At 36.3% G+C, this 18,321-nt stretch overlaps 1 protein-coding gene across 1 annotated transcript; it reads left to right on the top strand.

Annotated features, from left to right (window-relative positions):
- Window positions 1–658: 658 nt before the first annotated feature.
- Window positions 659–983, top strand: LOC119821242 (protein transport protein Sec61 subunit gamma). Its single transcript, XM_038340163.1, has one exon. The coding sequence runs from the start codon at window positions 706–708 to the stop codon at window positions 910–912; it is 207 nt and encodes a 68-aa protein (XP_038196091.1). The 5' UTR covers window positions 659–705; the 3' UTR covers window positions 913–983.
- The last annotated feature ends 17,338 nt before the right edge of the window (window positions 984–18,321 follow it).

Genomic DNA, 18,321 nt, shown 5'->3' with positions numbered 1-18,321 from the left:
TGGCACATACTGTTAAGACCAGCAGCCACAGTGGTTAGCTGTGGAGGTTAGGCACTGGTAGTGTACAACTTTAATACCAATACCAGAGAGAAATGTAAAAAGGAATGAGTCAGGAATTTGTTCTCTTTTCAGTCTGAAGATTCCTTAGTGGTAACAACTCTCTAGTGGCTTTATTGCTGTGCTTTTCTGATCTTCAGTTTGAACCCTAATATCTGTCTATGGGTTTTATTATTCAAGCTATATCTGGGGCCCAGATTTTGGAGTACAAATTTACAAAACAAAGCCATTTGCCTGTGGCTTTATAACCACCAGCATAAGCTGGAGCTGCCTATGACTGGAGTCACCATCCTACCAATTAGGCTTTTCTTTCTTCTCTCTTGGTGGGATTTCCCTGAACCCCCTTCTTGGACTGCTACAAAACTAGGTAGCTGCTTTGAAATACAGTCAGGCTTTTACTGTTCTATGCATCAACAATAAGCCTCATATTTTCATTGTTATCATTGGTGACAGATTTGGTGATAAAATTGGGAATTCTTGAGGGAGGAATTACTTAAGAGTTTTTTCCCCACATTAAAAAAATGAAAGTTGCAATTATGATAAAGTTAGATCTCTGTATAATGCATAATACATGATTTAAAAATGGAACAATTAGCTCTCCTAAGCTACGTGTCTCTACCTTCTCAAGCCGCCGTCCCGCAATCAGTCATGGATCAGGTAATGCAGTTTGTTGAGCCAAGTCGGCAGTTCGTAAAGGACTCAATTCGGCTGGTTAAAAGATGCACCAAGCCCGACAGAAAAGAATTCCAGAAGATTGCCATGGCCACAGCCATAGGATTTGCTATCATGGGATTCATTGGCTTCTTTGTGAAACTGATCCATATCCCTATTAATAACATTATTGTGGGTGGCTGAGTGCTTTCTCTTCGCTGGAATTAGGAACAAATGAGGGTGTGAGAAGCTTATGAAGTAAAAAGTTGCCTGTATACTTTGTGTTTTTCTCTCCTTTTCCCCTCCACAAGAGGTTTTGTATTTCTAAACTAAAAAGGTTTCAAAATAAACATTTTTCCCATGACAAAAAACAAAAAAAGGAACAATTAAATGAAGAGATAATTAATTTTACCAGGATTGGCATACTGTTAATTATCACTTTGATAATACCTGTTGTTGTTTTGATAATTCTTAGTTTATCTTTTTAAAATTTGTTTGGTTTGATTGCCAAGATACATGCCTTAGAAAACTTAATAAAACAGATCATAGAGATAGTCAGATCCCGACAGAATTTAATGGACAGCCAATTTCAGCATTGCATTATAAGTTTACAGAGGGACAGCCTAAGGTTTTCAAACAACCAATCTTGATAAATCCAATAACCTTAGAGGAACAACTGCCAAATAATAGATATGTCCAAGACTGTGCAAGAACTAAATGGACTCCTGTAAAAATGTTGAATTCAAGGAGATTCAAAGAAGTAATGTCTCATATGCCATGCATTCACCTAATGTGAATCAAGTGTTAAACTCATGAACAATTTGTAGTAAACATATCCCTAAAGACTGGATAGACTTGGTTAAAGCTGTTTTAGAGCCTGGTCTACAATTACAATGGAGAACCTCACTCAGGAAAGAGGCTAAAACTATTGAATAATGGAGAAAAACTAGAGGTATGGAAATCTTCCAAGATCAACTCTTAGAGAAGGAGATTATGCTACTGTAGAAAGGTAATCTTTATATGATGACCACATATTAGCTTTATGCCACACAGCAGCTTTGAATTCTTGGGACAGAATTTGAAAGAATGTTGGGTTTTTTGTTGTAGTTATATAGAGCCCTAAGTAAACCTTCATGGATTTCTTACAAAGATTGGCTTCAGCAGTAAATAGAATGATATCAAATTCAGAAGTTATACAGAAAGAGTTGTTTTGCATATTGAAAGCTCTGCATTGTAACAGATAATAGAGAATTGAGTTTATTATTTATTAAGTTACAAGATACAATCAGAAATAGGAATCATACTGTATATATAATACACACCCTATCCCATACACATTATTTGTGTCCTCTAGCACAAGATAATGCAGAGATTGATCATTTATTGATAGGAAATGTGCTTAAATCTTTGGAATTTCATTAAAAAATCATGAAAATAACAAATGATTAAAAAAGACTTTTCCATCATATGTCAACAAGCCAAGAAAATGAAAAGGAAATGTCCTACTTGATCTTTATACAACCAAACACCACTACCTGTAGGAGGTAACCCAAAGGGTACTCAAAAGAATGAAATCTGGCAAATGGATTTGTTTATTTTTGTAGAATTTTGAAAACTGAAATATGTACAGCACACTATTGAACATATTCAGGTTGTCAGTGGGTAACTGACGAAATCACACATTTGCTAGAAGTTATGACCATCATGGGTGTCCCTGTACAAATAAAGACAGACAATGCTTCAGCACATGTTGCTAAGAAAATGAAACAGTTTTTTGCTTCTGAAAATAAAAGCATATTATACATTTGTATATCACAAAATCCTACAGGGAAGGCACTTATACAAAGATTAAATCATACTCTAAAAGACATATTAAATAAACAGAAAGGGATGATAAGAACCCTAGAAATCGATTACATAATGCTTTATTAAATTTAGCTTTTCCAAATTCTAATGAGAAGGGATCAGCAGCTGCAGAGGGACACTGGATAGTAGAAAAATTACAGAATTAAATCAGCCAATATACTTTAAAAGATGCACTGACCTCAGAATAGAACCAGGACATGTGTTTTGTGGGGGAAAGGATTTTGCTTTTGTTTCCACAGGAGAAGAAAATCTATGCCTATGGAGATACAAGAAGCATACAGAACACCAAATAGACTGGATTTTAAAAAAAAATTAATCAAAACACTAAAATACAGAATAAAGAAAGAATATTAAGAGCTGCAAAGGAAAAAAGGCCAAGTAACAGATAAAGACAGACCTATCAGAGTTGTACCTGACTTCTCGTTGGAGACAATGAAAGCCAGAAGGTTGTGTGAAGCATTATGCAGACACCTAGAAGACTGTAGATGCAGTGCAGACTCTCATACTCAGCAAAACTTTCAACAATGATTTACCAGTATTTTATTTAGTAATTTTGCATCAATGTTCATGTGTGAGGTTGGTCTGTAATTCTTTCTTAGTAATGTCTTTCTGTGGTTTGGGTATCAGGGTAATTGTAGCCTCATATAAAAAGTTTGGCAATGTTTCTTCTGTTTCTATTGTATGGAACAATTTGAGGAGTACTGATATTAGTTATCTTTGGAAAAACTTGTAGAATTCCGAGCTGATACTATCTGGTCTTTGAGTTTTTTTGGCTGGGAGACTTTGGATGACTCTTTCTATTTCTTCAGCAGTTATAGGTCTATTTGCCTAGCTGGTCTTGATTTAATTTTAGTAAGTGATATTTATGCAGAATATTGTCAATTTTCTTTAAGTTAACAGTCATGCCAATATTGCATTAGTTAGTACATAATTCATTATATGTCGATATTGTTGCAGGCAGGATGGTGTTCTTGGAAAGAAAGTTAATGTGTGTTTCTAGTACAGCAGGTTGCAGGACACCTTCAAACACTGTGGAAGATAGCCTGCAGAAAAGAAATTTTGTGGTCAGTTTGAGATTGAACTTTTCATCTCCTCTAACCAAAGCATGTGGTGTCATTGGCAATGTGATCTTACTATATAGTCATGGTGAGTAACGAAAGACAATAACAATAGCATATATTGTTGGAAGAACTCTAGGGCATACCTGACCAATAACTCATAAAGAAACAGCCCAAGACTTTCATTGAAATTGTCATTTAATAGTCATGGGTTGTGGGGGAAGCACTATCTACTTTTTCAGGGCATCTGAACTAACACTAATTTAAATATATTTTAGTATGATTTAATTAACTAGTTGGTTCACTAAACATTTTTATTTAAGCCGGGCAGTGGTGGCGCACGCCTTTAATCCCAGCACTCGGGAGGCAGAGGCAGGCGGATCTCTGTGAGTTCGAGGCCAACCTGGTCTACAAGAGCTAGTTCCAGGACAGGCTCTAAAAAAGCTGCAGAGAAACCCTGTCTCGAAAAACAAAAACAAAAACAAAAACAAAAAAAAAAAAACCATTTTTATTTAACCTTGAATTTAACCTATAATTTTATTTTCTATTGTCAGTATTCTACTGTATCCAATTACATATTTAACTGGAGTGTGAGGCAACAGGTTTTGGTGTGGCCTTTTCATACAGACTTTATTTTGATTCCCTCCAACACCACCTATTTTTTTTCCCTGAAATCCTATACTCTTTCCTGTTTTAATCTTTGTGACCCTAATTACTCCACTTCCCTGTTTCCATTTTACCTATAATACGTATCACCCCCTCTCAACAGAATTCTGGAATGTCTCCCTTTCTAGTTGTCTGCCTTTTCCTGGTGCTCTAAGACAGACACTCAAAGGATTTGAAGCTAGGATTAACATCTGAGAGAAAACAAGGAGCATTTATTTTTCTGTGTTACTTGACTCTATATTTTTTCCAGACTCATGCACTTATCTTTAAGATTCATTAATTTATGTTTATAAACCTGAAGAATATCCCATTATGGATGCACTATATTTATTACACCCATTCTGATTAACATTTAGAATGATTCAATATCCTAGATGTTGTGAACAGACTGGAAATGGTGTGCATGAACAAGAGTCTCTGTAGTAGGACACAAAAACATTTGGGTATGTTTCCAGGAGTTGTCTGACTGGCTAAAATAATACATCTAGTTTTTCTGAGAAACTTTCAAACTGATTTCCAAAGCAGCTGAATAAGATTTGCCATCTCACCAAGAGTCTGTAAGGATTCCTCTTTCATGATGGTGAAAGCATTCCGTGCCATTTGTATTCTTTGTTATAGTCATCTGGCTGGAGTGAGAAATAAATTTAGTCTTCATTTTCATGACCACTAATGTTAGATGTTGGACCCTTTTTTATTTTGTTTTATTTTTTTATTTTTATTTTTTTCTTATTTTTTATTAAAAATTTCCATCTCCTCCCCTCCTCCTCCCCCTTCCCTCCCCTCTCTTCCCCCCATACCCCCACTCCACCCCTCTCCAAGATAAAGAGCCATCAGGGTTCCCTTCACTATGTTAAGTCCAAGGTCCTCCCAGCTCCCCCTAAGTCCAGGAAGGTGAGCAACCAAACTGACAAGGCTCACAGTGAGCCCGTCCATGCTGTAGAGTTCATGCTCATCGCCGTTGTCCTTGGTTTCTCATTCCTCCTCCACCGTCAGCCACATTCAGAGAGTCTGGTTTGGTCCTCTGTTCCATCAGTCCCATTCCAACTGGACTTGGTGGTCTCCCGTTAGATCTGTCCCACCGTCTCAATGGGTAAACGCACTCCTCACGCTCCCAAGGTCCTGATGAGGAGCAAAAGGAGGGAGATCATGAGCAAGGAAGTCAGGACCGTGAGGAGTGCGTTTACCCATTGAGACGGTGGGACAGATCTAACGGGAGACCACCAAGTCCAGTTGGAATGGGACTGATGGAACAGGGGACCAAACCAGACTCTCTGGATGTTGGACCCTTTTAAAGTGCTTTCTATCCATTCCTATTTCATGAGGATGGGAATTATGAGACATTTCAACTTATAATGACTTGCTATCCAATTTCTTTCTTAAGGAATACATCTTGAACATGTCTTTCTAGTACTTCTATTACTAGTGATGGAGAAATTAAGATCTATGTACAGTTACTTTGAATGTGTGTTTGCATGCAAACTATATAATGGCCTTTAAAGTAAATACATCATTTTTTAGATTTAATCACTTATTCAATATAAATTTCCTAATATCCTAGTTAATATCTGTAGCTTTTTTCTTCAATATCTGTAGATTTCCTCTGCTCTGAATCTAATATAAAGCTCTTTAAATATCATGAAAAAGAGTATATTGTCAATACAACATTCTATTACTCCTATGCTTCATTAGTCTTTTCATTTTATACACAATTGATTATGTTTGAGATAGTATCAAATATTAGTGTGATAAATACCACATTAAAATTTTCTATATTATCATTTATGCATTACGTTACTACTAAATGGAATACATTTACCTTAAATTTTTTACTAAATAATAAATCTGTCATGATAGACTCATATATTCATGTTTCTACTTCTCTCTCTGTAATTCTTCATCTGCTCGACATGGAGTTTTCATGTTTTAAAATTTATATACAATAATTGTCTTTTTAAGTTTTTGTTTAAATATAAAATATCTGGGTTCTCTGAATCTCTGTCTCTCTCTCTCTTTCTTTCTCTCTCTCTCTCTCTCTCTTTCTCTCTCTCTCTCTCTTTCTCTCTCCCTCTCTCAATTCTGTCACACCATGTACCCAGACATTCCTCATATCTCTAATTTTCCTTCTTCAGTTTCTCATACCCTGGAATTACAGCCTGTATCACTATCACCTGCACGGGTCGAATTTTTCTATTCCTTTGTAAATATCCCTTGTTGGCCATAAAAATACCATGTTATTGTTCATATTTTTCCATAAAGTAATTGTTATCCTAGTAAATTGACTTTCCTCTAAAAGTTTGTTTTTAAACTGTTGACTATACCTAAAATTGTGAAGAAACATCTTTGTATTCTGGGTCGCTTGCTGCTGATGTATTTATTACTATGCAGTCATTAGAGTTTGGCATTCTACTCTTAAATCTCAAATATTATTTGACTCAGAATGTAAGTAGAAGTAATATTAATTTTGCTTTTATAGGCACTTTTTTCTATATTTTGTCCCAAATTTGATTTACTCAGTAGTCCCAGGAGTCAATTAATCTTTACTTTGCTAGCCAAGTTAATCTTGCTTTGTTAGGTCTCTTTTTGCCTTCGAAATTTTTCAGAGAATACTCAAATGCAGAAGCAGGGATGATCATCCATGTTTATTTCATTGTTCTAAAAGCTAAGCACTGTGTGTGCTCTTCTATATATCTCTGCAATAGTTATTTTGTATAAAAATCCAATTATATTTTTGTGTGCATGAAATACCCATAACTCTAGTGTAAAATTGAAAATTGACATAGATTTTAAGGTAAGAATTAGAAATTATTTTTTAAAAGTAAAATAATAAACTGGAATAAAGCAATAAATCATATAGTATTTTTCTTTTTTCTTTTTTTATTAAATTATATAATTTTACAAATTTTCACCTCCTCCCCTCCTCCTATTTCTCCTCCCCTCCTCCATCCCCCCTCCTCTTCCCTCTCCAGTCCAAGGAGCAGTCAGGGTTCCCTGCCCTGTGGGAAGTCCAAGTTCCTTCCCCATCCATCCAGGTCTAGGAAGGTGAGGATCCAAACAGACTAGGTTCCCACAAAGCCAGTACATACAGTAGAATCAAAAGCCAGTGCCATTGTCCTTGGCTTCTCAGTCAGCCCTCCTTGTCAGCCACGTTCAGAGAGTCTGGTTTGATCACTTGCTCCATCAGTCCTATTCCAGTTGGCCCTGGTGAGCTCCCATTAGATCAGTCCCATTGTCTCGGTGAATGGGCACACCCCTCAGGGTCCTGACTTTCTTGCTCATGTTCTCCCTCCTTCTGCTCTTCATTTGGACCTTGGGAGCTCAGTCCAGTGCTCCAATGTGGGTCTCTGTCTCTATCTCCATCCATCGCCAGATGAAGGTTCTATGGTGATATACAAGATAATCATCAGTGTGGCTATAGTAAAGGGCCAGTTCAGTTCCCCTCTCCTCAGCTGCTCAAGGAGCAAACTGGGGACATCTCCTTGGATACTTGGGAACCCCTCTAGAGTCCAATCTTTTTCCTTTCGTCAAATGGCTCCCTTAATTAAGATATATACTTCCCTGATTCCATATCCACTCTTCCTCCATCCCAACTGTCCCATTCCCCCAAGTTCTCCCCATCTTCCCTTCTCACTTTTCCCTCCCCATCTCCCCTTACTCCCATCCTACCCCCCACCCCAAAGCTCTCAATTTTTGCCTTGCAATCTTGTCTACTTCCAATATCCAGGAGGATAACTAGATGTTTTTCTTTGGGTTCACCTTCTTATCTAGCTTCTCTAGGATCCTGAAATATAGGCTCAATTCTATGGCTAGAATCCATTTATGAGTGAGTACATGCCATATTCATCTTTTTGAGTATGGGTTACCTCACTCATTATGGTGCTTTCTAGTTCCATCCATTTGCATGCAAAATTCAAGATGTCATTGTTTTTTACCACTGAGTTTTACTCTAATGCATATATCTTCCACACTTTCTTTATCCATTTTTCCATTAAAAAAGACAGGGAGATAAAGACCTTTCTTTGATTTTCTACTTCATTTTATGGGAAACAATATATCTCTAAAACAGAAAATATCTCACAGAACAGATCTCTTTACAAAATCAAGGTGAATTAGAATGAGTTTTAAAAAAACTGAACAGAGAAAGTAAAAACAATTTCAAGGAGCATATTCCAAGAAAAACATAAATTAGATTAAGCAAGCTCAAAAACAGAATTTAAAGACAAATGACAAAAAAACAAAGCTTCAGAACATACTGTGCTAATTTTTGAATGTTCTACCAGAAAAGAACAAAACTACAGGTTACAGAAAAACAGAAAGAAAAGATTATGTCGTAAATAGTTTCTAAAACATTTGGTTATAGAAATTCTAAACAGGGCTGGAGAGATGGCTCAGAGGTTAAGAGCATTGCCTGCTCTTCCAAAGGTCCTGAGTTCAATTCCCAGCAACCACAAGGTGGCTCACAACCATCTGTAATGGGGTCTGGTGCCCTCTTCTGGCCTGCAGGCATACACACAGACAGAATATTGTATACATAATAAATAAATAAATAGATATTAAAAAAGAAATTCTAAACATATTTGGTTATAAGTTCAAAATGTTCACAATTTGTAATGCATAATTGTGAATATTATAAAAATTAAAAGACCCGTGATTGAGAACAGTGAGAATAATCAAATAGCAGAAAAGCATAAGAAATAGTTATAAAGGTTTGATATAAAAATACTAAAAATTTCTTATTTCTATAAACATCTTTTCATCAGATACGCATAGTTCTTTGTGTTCAAACTGAAGTATAGGAACTAAGCTCACACTGGGTCGTGGTGTTGCATGTTTTTATTCCCAGAACTCAGGAGGCGGAGGCAGGCAGATCTCTTTGAGTTCAAGGCCAGCCTGTTCTACAAGAGCTAGTTCCAGGACAGGCTCCAAAGCTACAGAGAGAAACCCTGTCTTGAAAATCAAAAACAAAACAAAACAAAACTAAGCTCATAGCCACATGGGATGGCTGAGCCGGTAAAACGTACCTACTACCAAAACTAAGACCTTGATTTGAAAATCTGGGACCCACATTGTTGAAGAAGTAAACATACTACCCCAAGTTGTTATTTGACTTCCATGAGGAATGGTTCAGAGAGAAAGAGAGAGAGACAGAGACAGAGACAATAAGACAGGGAATAAATTAAAATGTAAAAAAAAGTTAATAGAAATAGCTAAGATCATATGTGTACCTTTCAGATCACATTATTCAAGCACCCAAGATATCCCTAAAGGTATAATAATCATGCTCATATGTTGGCGGTAACAAACTTATGTCTTACTGGTTTTAAGTCCTATCCAGTAGAAAAGAAATCATACCTGGCACTAGAAACCTGTTTAACTCACCCAATTAGTGTGATTAGGACAATACAAAATTGATATATCCATGAAAATATCATTATGAAACCTGTTATTTTGTTTACTAGCTAAAAGGTGAAAACATTTGAGTCAATATTGTGCATGCTTTCACATACAGGTATAGATTGCCTGTGTATAAGATATAGAACCCCTGACAGATTACAGCATTAAGAATGCACATCTCTGAGCCTAAAGAATGCTAAGCCAGAGAATGAGCCACTGTAATGTAGGGTAACAAGACAGCAAGCTTTTTAGGAGAGTTTGTAAGAAGGCATACGGGAAGATCAATGCCAGATATCTAAGCTTGCAGCAAGAAGGCACCTTTCCGGCAATACTATTTTTGAGTAAATTGCACAAAGAAGGAGTCATTCAGGAGATGAAATTTTGAATTCTTTTAAAGCTTATTTTCTTAGGACTGAAAGATAATACCCAAGCTAAATTACCACTATCTAACTTTGACCTTGAAACTAAATTCCTGTGACAATCTGTTTGATTCTGTTGTTCTGGAATAGACCTGAGCAAATGAATTGAAAATTTCAGTATTGGCCATTGGGCTTCACTAACACTCAAGGAAGAGAAACACTTCTGCCTACCAGTCCAGGTGTTAGAGGAACTGAGCTCAGCATTCCTGTGTCTCACATCTGCTAAGCTAGAAAAACAGACTCCCCTCTGTGCTGGGTGAATTCTTATTCTGAGAAAAGTAACTTCTATAAACTTTAGAGATGTTGATGTAAGAGTTGGACAAAATTAACCATGAAACACAATTCAGAGCAATAGAATTATGATAAGCTACATGAAACATGGTTTGAGGGTTAAAAAAGTAGATAATGTAAATAATAAAATCAATGAAAGGAATTAAACTCAGAGTTACATCACCTGAGCCCTCAGCTAATCCTTAGTTTGGCAAGGCTTTTTAATCTTCTCTTTATGTTTTTTGTGTTTTGTTTTGTTTTCCCCACAAAGGCCAGAGGGCAGTTAGAGTCTCTGTCCATTTGTGCCTGCCCTGGCACAACCCTGAAAATGTTGCCTTTGGTATGAAGTTGCACTTCAAGCTAAGGTCAAACCAATTCGTTTCACTGTTTTGGAAGTAACTTTATTTGCATTTTGAATTTATTTCTCCTAAAAATGCTTTAATTGGAAGACAAAATATATTTATCAAGGCTTAAAAACATAAGTGAGGATGAATTAATCCAAGTCCTCTGGCTCTTATGATCTTTCTGCCTCCTCTTCTACATAGCTCTCTGAACCCCTAGGGGAGGGATTTGATGAAGACAAGTCATTTAGTGCTCTAACAGAAACTCAGTTTTGAGACTCTATTAATTACTCTATGCAGCAAGAAGAAACTTTTCCGATAATGGCTAGAGAGTGCCAATGGACTAATGCACAAATAAACTCACAGAGACTGTGGCAGCACAAACACGGCCTATACAAATACAAGCCATATGGGATTCCAGTGTTGTGAGGGAGTAGACAGAGGTCCAATGCCTAATCTGGAAGCCCCCTGCAGGTAACACCCACTTGTAAAGAAAAAGTTACTTTTCTCTGATAGAGTCTCATTTGGTATACTAACCACACTTAAAGAAGACCTCATGGCCAACAGTAGATAGCCAACACAAAAATGAACTTAATGGTATGTTTAAATGTTTATCACATATTGCTGGTTTGACTCTGTGTGTGTGTGCGTGCGCGCGCGTGCGTGTGTGATATATTCACTTTTTTCCCAACATGTTTCGTTTCTTTGTCCTTTTCTTTCCTTTCTAAAGTGAGAGAGAAAGAAAGAGAGAGTGAGAGGGAGCATGGCCATTAAAGAAACTGCTGCCATGATGACTACTCTATAATCCGGTTAAGGTCTTTTTATTGTACATATGAGAGAGAGAGCAGACAGAGATGCAGAGCGGAGAGAGATAGAAGTAGGCTGCACATGGCCTCTTGACAGGACACAGCTGGGATTAGGGAAACTGGAGAGTAGGAAATAATAGTGGAATTAGAGGGATAGTATAGTGAGCGGATAGTAAGATAATAAGAGAGAGAGAAAGACAGGCAGGAAGAATACTAGGAAAAGCGAGAACAGGAGGAAAAACCTTGCCTTTATAAAAAGAACAAATAGTTATCTGGGAGAAAAGGAACATGAGGAAGTGAGAAGGGCTTAGATACTAGCTGTTGACTTGAAAATGTGGAACACATACTTGTGATACTGAGAAAGCCTAGATACTGGCATAGACTTTCAAATATAAACCACAGGTAACCATTTGTCTTTCTGCCAGAGGAAAGAGAAATGACTCTTTTGGCAGATGGGGACTCGTTTCACAAGTTCTGAGGAAGGTTGACTTTTATCTAAACCCCAGAAATTCTAAAGTCCAGGTTTGATCTACTTTCTGGGTATTTGGACTGTCTGTAAAACTGAAGAGGAAGGACATAGAGTTGGGTAAGTGGGAGGTGAGAAGAAGCTGGGAGGTGTTTGCAGATGAAAGTTGTGCTCAGGACATACTGTATGAAAAAGTTTTTCAATAAAAATAATGTCTAATGTCTTTTTCCACAGAAAATTCTGACACCGAACACATCTCTTAAGTTAAGAAATGAATTCACAAAACTGAATACAATATTTTTTTTAATTTGAAAAAAATGGAAAGAGTTGAGAAAATAAGATAGTGACTGTATTCAATGACTGAAATACCTTAAACAGTAGTGACTTACTTTGCAGAATGGTGTTGACTATCTCCACACACCCCTTCCCCATTCACTCTTAGCTAAGACTGATGGAAGAACTCCTCCAGCAAATGCTGACCGGTGGAAGAAGCTGCAGGAAAGGAAATGAAAATGTAGACGGATGTGTGGGTGTCACAAACTGTCATCATATATTCTCATTTCCAAAAACAATAGTTGTTAAAATAAAACAATCTTTACTTATTAGGCGATCTTTCATAAGACGAACATCAAAATATGCTTGCTTAAAGCCTTGGGATAAAATGAAGATTTCAAAGACACAGTCGAAAAACAAATACAAGGCAGGTGTTGACAATAAAAACCTTTTTTTCAGAGGCTTATTTTTTAAAATATAAGTAATTACACAAAAAACCCTAGGAGCATTAAATCCATCAGAATAAGTTTATGAAATAAATATTTATGGAAGATGATTTGTACCAAATTAGATATTAGTATTGTAAAGTAACTATAACCAAGGAAATTTTATAAATGATAACTGGTATCATATTCTTCGAATATACTTGCTCCTAAATTCCATGACAATGAAAGATTAGCTGTAATCTCTTCATGAATAAAAAGTTTCTCAAGTGGGTATAAAATTGCTGTAGTCTATATAGAATTAATATATTAAATATTCCTCACATGAGATATGAAAATGTGTCTATTTGAATGCATTAATGATAAAATTGAAATTACCAATAATTCATCACTGTTGCACTAAGAAAATACATGAAAAATCTTTTCTCTTCATGCAACTTAACCAAGAGTAAATGCAGATTTGCATTCTCTACTTCTTTTTCTTTGTGTCTTCTGTCATTTCCTGTATGATAAATGAGTCTTAATCTGTGCTGGCCTACATGCTCTCTTGTAAATCTGTCCCTATGTCTGTGACTCTGGCTGTCCCTAAGAGAGTCTTGCTCTCACTTTTATTGAATAGCACAGAAAGCATCACGTGGGGTAAGAAATGAGGAATACTTTACAGAGCCCTTTAAAAGAGTTTTACAAGAGATTCAGTCACTAACTCCAGCTGACCCCAACTTACCCAGATAACAGACACATCAATGCTACGAAGTACTATCTGCATGTTGTATTGAATGTTTATGGTAGATATTCATTTTATAAGACTCCTTTTATTCTATTTTCTGTTTTCAGCAAATACGCAAGCATTACACCTGGGTCAGGGACGTGTAAGAACACATAATTTAAGATTGCTGCTAGGTGCTATCTTAGTTGCAAAAGTTGATTATGGTGGGAAGCCCAAGCCGAGTAAAGTTAATCGTTCTCTTCAGGCAGGTTCAAACAAAAACAAAACAAAACAGGCTGAGTTCACAATAGGATAGCAGCCTTAAGTTTTAAGTGATCTCATGGTATATTATCAATTCTGATTGTGAGGGCCAGCAAAAGTTCCAGTCTTTTAGAATGCAAGAGATATTTTTATAAAAATGTGTTCCCATAATACTCTTGTTTTAATTGAAACAAAGCACTTTTCTATTTGCGTGGTATGTAACTATAATAAAAGTGCATGTGTTCATATATAAAACAATAATATTTGTAGTAGAGTATTCCACTTAGATAATACCAACATTGATTTTATTATCTTATTTTTATCAGTTAATAGCTAATAATAAATATTTTTAAAAAATTATGAAAAGACACATGTGACACAAAATTTTCTACTCCAACAATCTAACTCAAATGATCTAAATATGAATTCACTCTTAAGAAAATGAAAAGTTTTATGTAGCTTAAAAACATAGCTTTTCTTTCCCCCTTATGACTGCCTAATCAAATAAAAAATGCCCACTATAATGTAAAAATGTATGTTCACAGCATAAAGCAGAAAGTGTCTGACAGAAAAGCAGCAGGAAACATTACATGCATGAAGGAGTAAGACTGAGTTTTTTTTTCTTAATCTGAAGAACAGATTCAGATAATTACCCAGACATGGCTCACCTGGACATATCATAAAGCCCCAATAATGATCAAGAATATGTAAGAAGATCATTAGTATGTAGATTACTAGTGTCACATGTATTTCTGTAGCTATTACCCATTATCATATATATACATGTATTTGTATATACATACATATATATATACACACATACATACATATATACCATGTATATGTATATACCGCACATATATATACAATAGATACATGTATATACCATACATATGCCATAATATATATGCAAGGTACACCATGTAAAATTAAGAAAAAGATAAATACGCATAATAAAATAATAAAATAAAAATATATATGGAATATATTTGTATGCATACATATATGCCCTTTATCCCATGAAACTATATTTTTATCTTGCCTTTAAATATATTTATAATTTTTCCTTTTTTTGATTTTACGAAAAATATATTTTTCCCACAAAATGAATCCTGATTGCTAATTCTACTCCCTCTACTCCTCCAAGTACTTTTATATCTCCTGTCCTATCTGGATCCACCATCTTTCTGTCTCTCACTAGAAAAATAAATAGGCTTATAAATGATAAAAATAAAATAAGGCTGCGTGGTGCTGGCACATGACTTTAATCTCATCACTTGGAAGACAGAGGCAGGCGCATCTCTGAATTTGAGACCAGTCTGGTCTACATAGTAAATTCCAGGAGCTGTGGATATGGAGAGAAGCTTTTTCTTGTAGAAACAGACAAACACACACACACACACACACACACACACACACACACACACGTGCGCGTGTGTGTGTATATACAAATATATATTTAAAAATACCAACATATATATATATATATATATATATATGAATCTACACACAGACACATACACCCCACACACATATATATGTGTGTGTGTGTATACATACATATACATACATACACATACATACATACATACATACATACATACTAATACAGTGGAAGTGCACAAAAGAAATACAAAAGGAAAAGAACCCAAGAAAAAGATGTAGACTCAATGACCCACTTACATACTCAGGAATCAAATAAAAACACAAAACTGGAAGCTATAATATATATGTGAGGTACCACAGTGTAAAATAAAAGAAAGATAGAGTCATATAATGAAATAATAAATAAAACTAAAAAAATGAAAAGGATAATTCAAAAATTAGTTAGGACATGCTTTTTGACACTAGAAACCTCCAAAGGTGTTACCTTAGTCCGTGTACTATTAGTGTGAAGAAACATCATGACTATGATATTAATTAAAGCTTCACTACAGTTTCAGAGTTTTAATCCATTATCATCACATTAAAGAAACATGGCAGCATGGAGGCAGATATGGTTGTGGAAAAGCAGCTGAGAGTTCTATATCTTGATCCATAGGCAGCAGGAAGAGAGAGATTCTCAGCTATGAAATGGGTTTTTGAAACTCCAAAGCCTACCCCCAATGACACATTTCCTCCAACAATGCTGCACTACCTGGTGACCAACTATTCAAGTCTATTAACCTATGGGTGCCATTCTCATTTAAACCACCAAATTTGTTCTTGACACCCATTTGTTTTCAGTTGGCCATCTACTGCTGGGCATGCAGCCTATCCTTAAGAGTAGTTTCCCTGGTGGAATACCTTGGAAAATATAAGTTTTCATTTGTAAGGGGTTATTAACTGAATATTGCTTCTGGGTTAAGGATGGAGCCAAGTGTCCACCTCTCCTTTTAACTCTAAAACCCCATCTGGTACAAAGAAACTCAGGTTTTATCTCTGTGCATTCATATCTGTCTTGATTCTATTGATTTAGAGCCTAGGTACCTTGGTCTCCTCTGTCCCCCATATCTTATACTCTATTACTACCTCTTCATCCACAGGTTTCCCTAAGAACAAAGGGAAGGGAGTTGATGCTGATATACCATATAGGTCTAAGTATTACAAGATCGCTCATTCTCTGCTTAATAATGCCTTGTTCTGTTATTATTATTATTATTATTATTATTAATTTTATTCTCATTTGTTGCAGGGGGGAAGCAATCTCTGATGATGGATGAATATCTTAGTTAGGGCTTCTATTGCTGTTAACAGACACCCCAACCATGGCAAGTCCTATAAAGGCAAACATTTATTTGGGGTAGCTTGCTTATAGCTTCAGAGGTTCAGTTCATTATCATCATGACATTGGGCATTGCATGGAAAAATATGATGCTGGCTACATCATCTTGATCAGAAGGCAACAGGAAGTCAACTAGGATAATGGACAGTATCCTGATCATAAGAATCCTCAAAGCACACCCACACAGTGACACACTTTATCCAATAAAGCCATGCCACCTGATAGTGCCACTCCCTCTGAGATTATGGGGGTCAAACACATTCAAACCATCACATTGCATTCCCTGACCCCCATAAGTTTTTAATAATATCATAATGGAAAAATGCATTTAGTCTAAATTCAAAAGTCCACATGGTCTATCACAGTTTCAAAAATGCTTTAAAGTTCAAACTTCAAAGTCTCCATTGTGTAAGTGTACCATATTTTCCACAACACCAGAGAACCTAGAAAACAATGAGGACCCTAAGAGAGATGTACATGGATCTAATCTACTTGGGAAATAGAAAAAGACAAGATCTCCTGAGTAAATTGGGAGCATGGAGACCATGGGAGAGGGTTGAAGAAGAGGGCAAAGGTACGGAGGGGAGCAGAGAAAAATGTACTGCTCAATAAAATCAGTAAAAAAAAGTTCAAAATCTCTTCTGAGATTCATCTTTTAACTGTAATCATATGCAAAAATCAAAATGAAAAAAACAGATCATATACATCAAACAAATAGTGGCACAGGATATACATTATGGTTCCAAAACACAGGGAGGGGACCATAGTGAGGAAATAAAGGACCAAATCAAGACCAAATACCTGTTGGACAAGTTCCAAACTCTGTATCTCCAAAAGAAGCTTCTGGTATTGGGAATGGGTTATATCTAATTGAGTTGTTGACCAAAGGGATCTTATGGGAATCCCCAAACAGCCCAGACTGTTGTCAAGATAATAGGTTGCTCCACATAAACTTAAACAAGGTTCTGCTGCTGTAGACAACACCTACATGATTTTAAAAATATACAACCAATTGGAAAGTGCCATTAAAACTGTGTTGAATGGAAAAGTTGGGTGAGGTGGAGGGCACGGAGAGAGAGAAAGAGGAAAGCATGCATGCAGAGATAGATGAATGGTGTGGGACAATGGTCAGTATTCTCTCAATTATATTTTAAATAAACACTGATTGGCCAGTAGCCAGGCAGTAAGTATAGGTGGGACAACCAGACAGGAAGTAGAGGCAGGTCAATGAGAAAAGGAGAATTCTGGGAAGAAGGAAGTCCTAATGTATAGTCCTGTCTCAACCACAGAAGAAGCAAGATGTGACTGCCCCGCCAAATAAGGTACCATGCCACATGGCTAACATAGTCAAGAATAATGGGCTAATATAAGCTATAAGAGTTAATAAAAAGTTTGAGCTACTAGGCCAATTAGTTTATAACTAATGTAGACCTCTGTGTGATTTCTTTGGGACTTAACGATTGCGGGAACCAGGCAGGACAGAAACCCCAACAACAGAGAAAGGGACAGACAGCGAGACAGAGTATATTCACTTTCATTGAATTTTAGAAAGTCCTTCATTTCTTTCTCAGTTTTGGCCTTGATTTATTTTTTTTCCAGTAGGACGTCTAGTCTCCATGAGTTTGTAAGCTTTCTCGTGTTCACATCCAATTTTAATCCATGATAGTCAGATAGATATATGGTGTTATGTTGATGTCCTGCCACCCGGCTGCTGGCTAGCTTTACACCCAAAATAATTACACGGAAACTGTATTCTTTTAAACACTGCCTGGCCCATTAATTTCAGCCTCTTATTGGCTAATTTCTCACATCTTGCTTTAACCCATATTTAGTAATCTGTGTAGCACCATGAGGTGGATCGCTTACCAGGAGAGATCTTAACC

Source organism: Arvicola amphibius, chromosome 8, assembly GCF_903992535.2.
Source record: "Arvicola amphibius chromosome 8, mArvAmp1.2, whole genome shotgun sequence".
Lineage (NCBI taxonomy): Eukaryota > Metazoa > Chordata > Mammalia > Rodentia > Cricetidae > Arvicola > Arvicola amphibius.
Note: the sequence above shows the minus strand (reverse complement) of the source record. Positions and strands in the feature narration are given on the sequence as shown.

Excerpts from the sequence above, each read along its gene's own strand:
- LOC119821242 (XM_038340163.1), top strand. The coding sequence starts at position 706 with ATGGATCAGGTAATGCAGTTTGTTGAGCCAAGTCGGCAGTTCGTAAAG.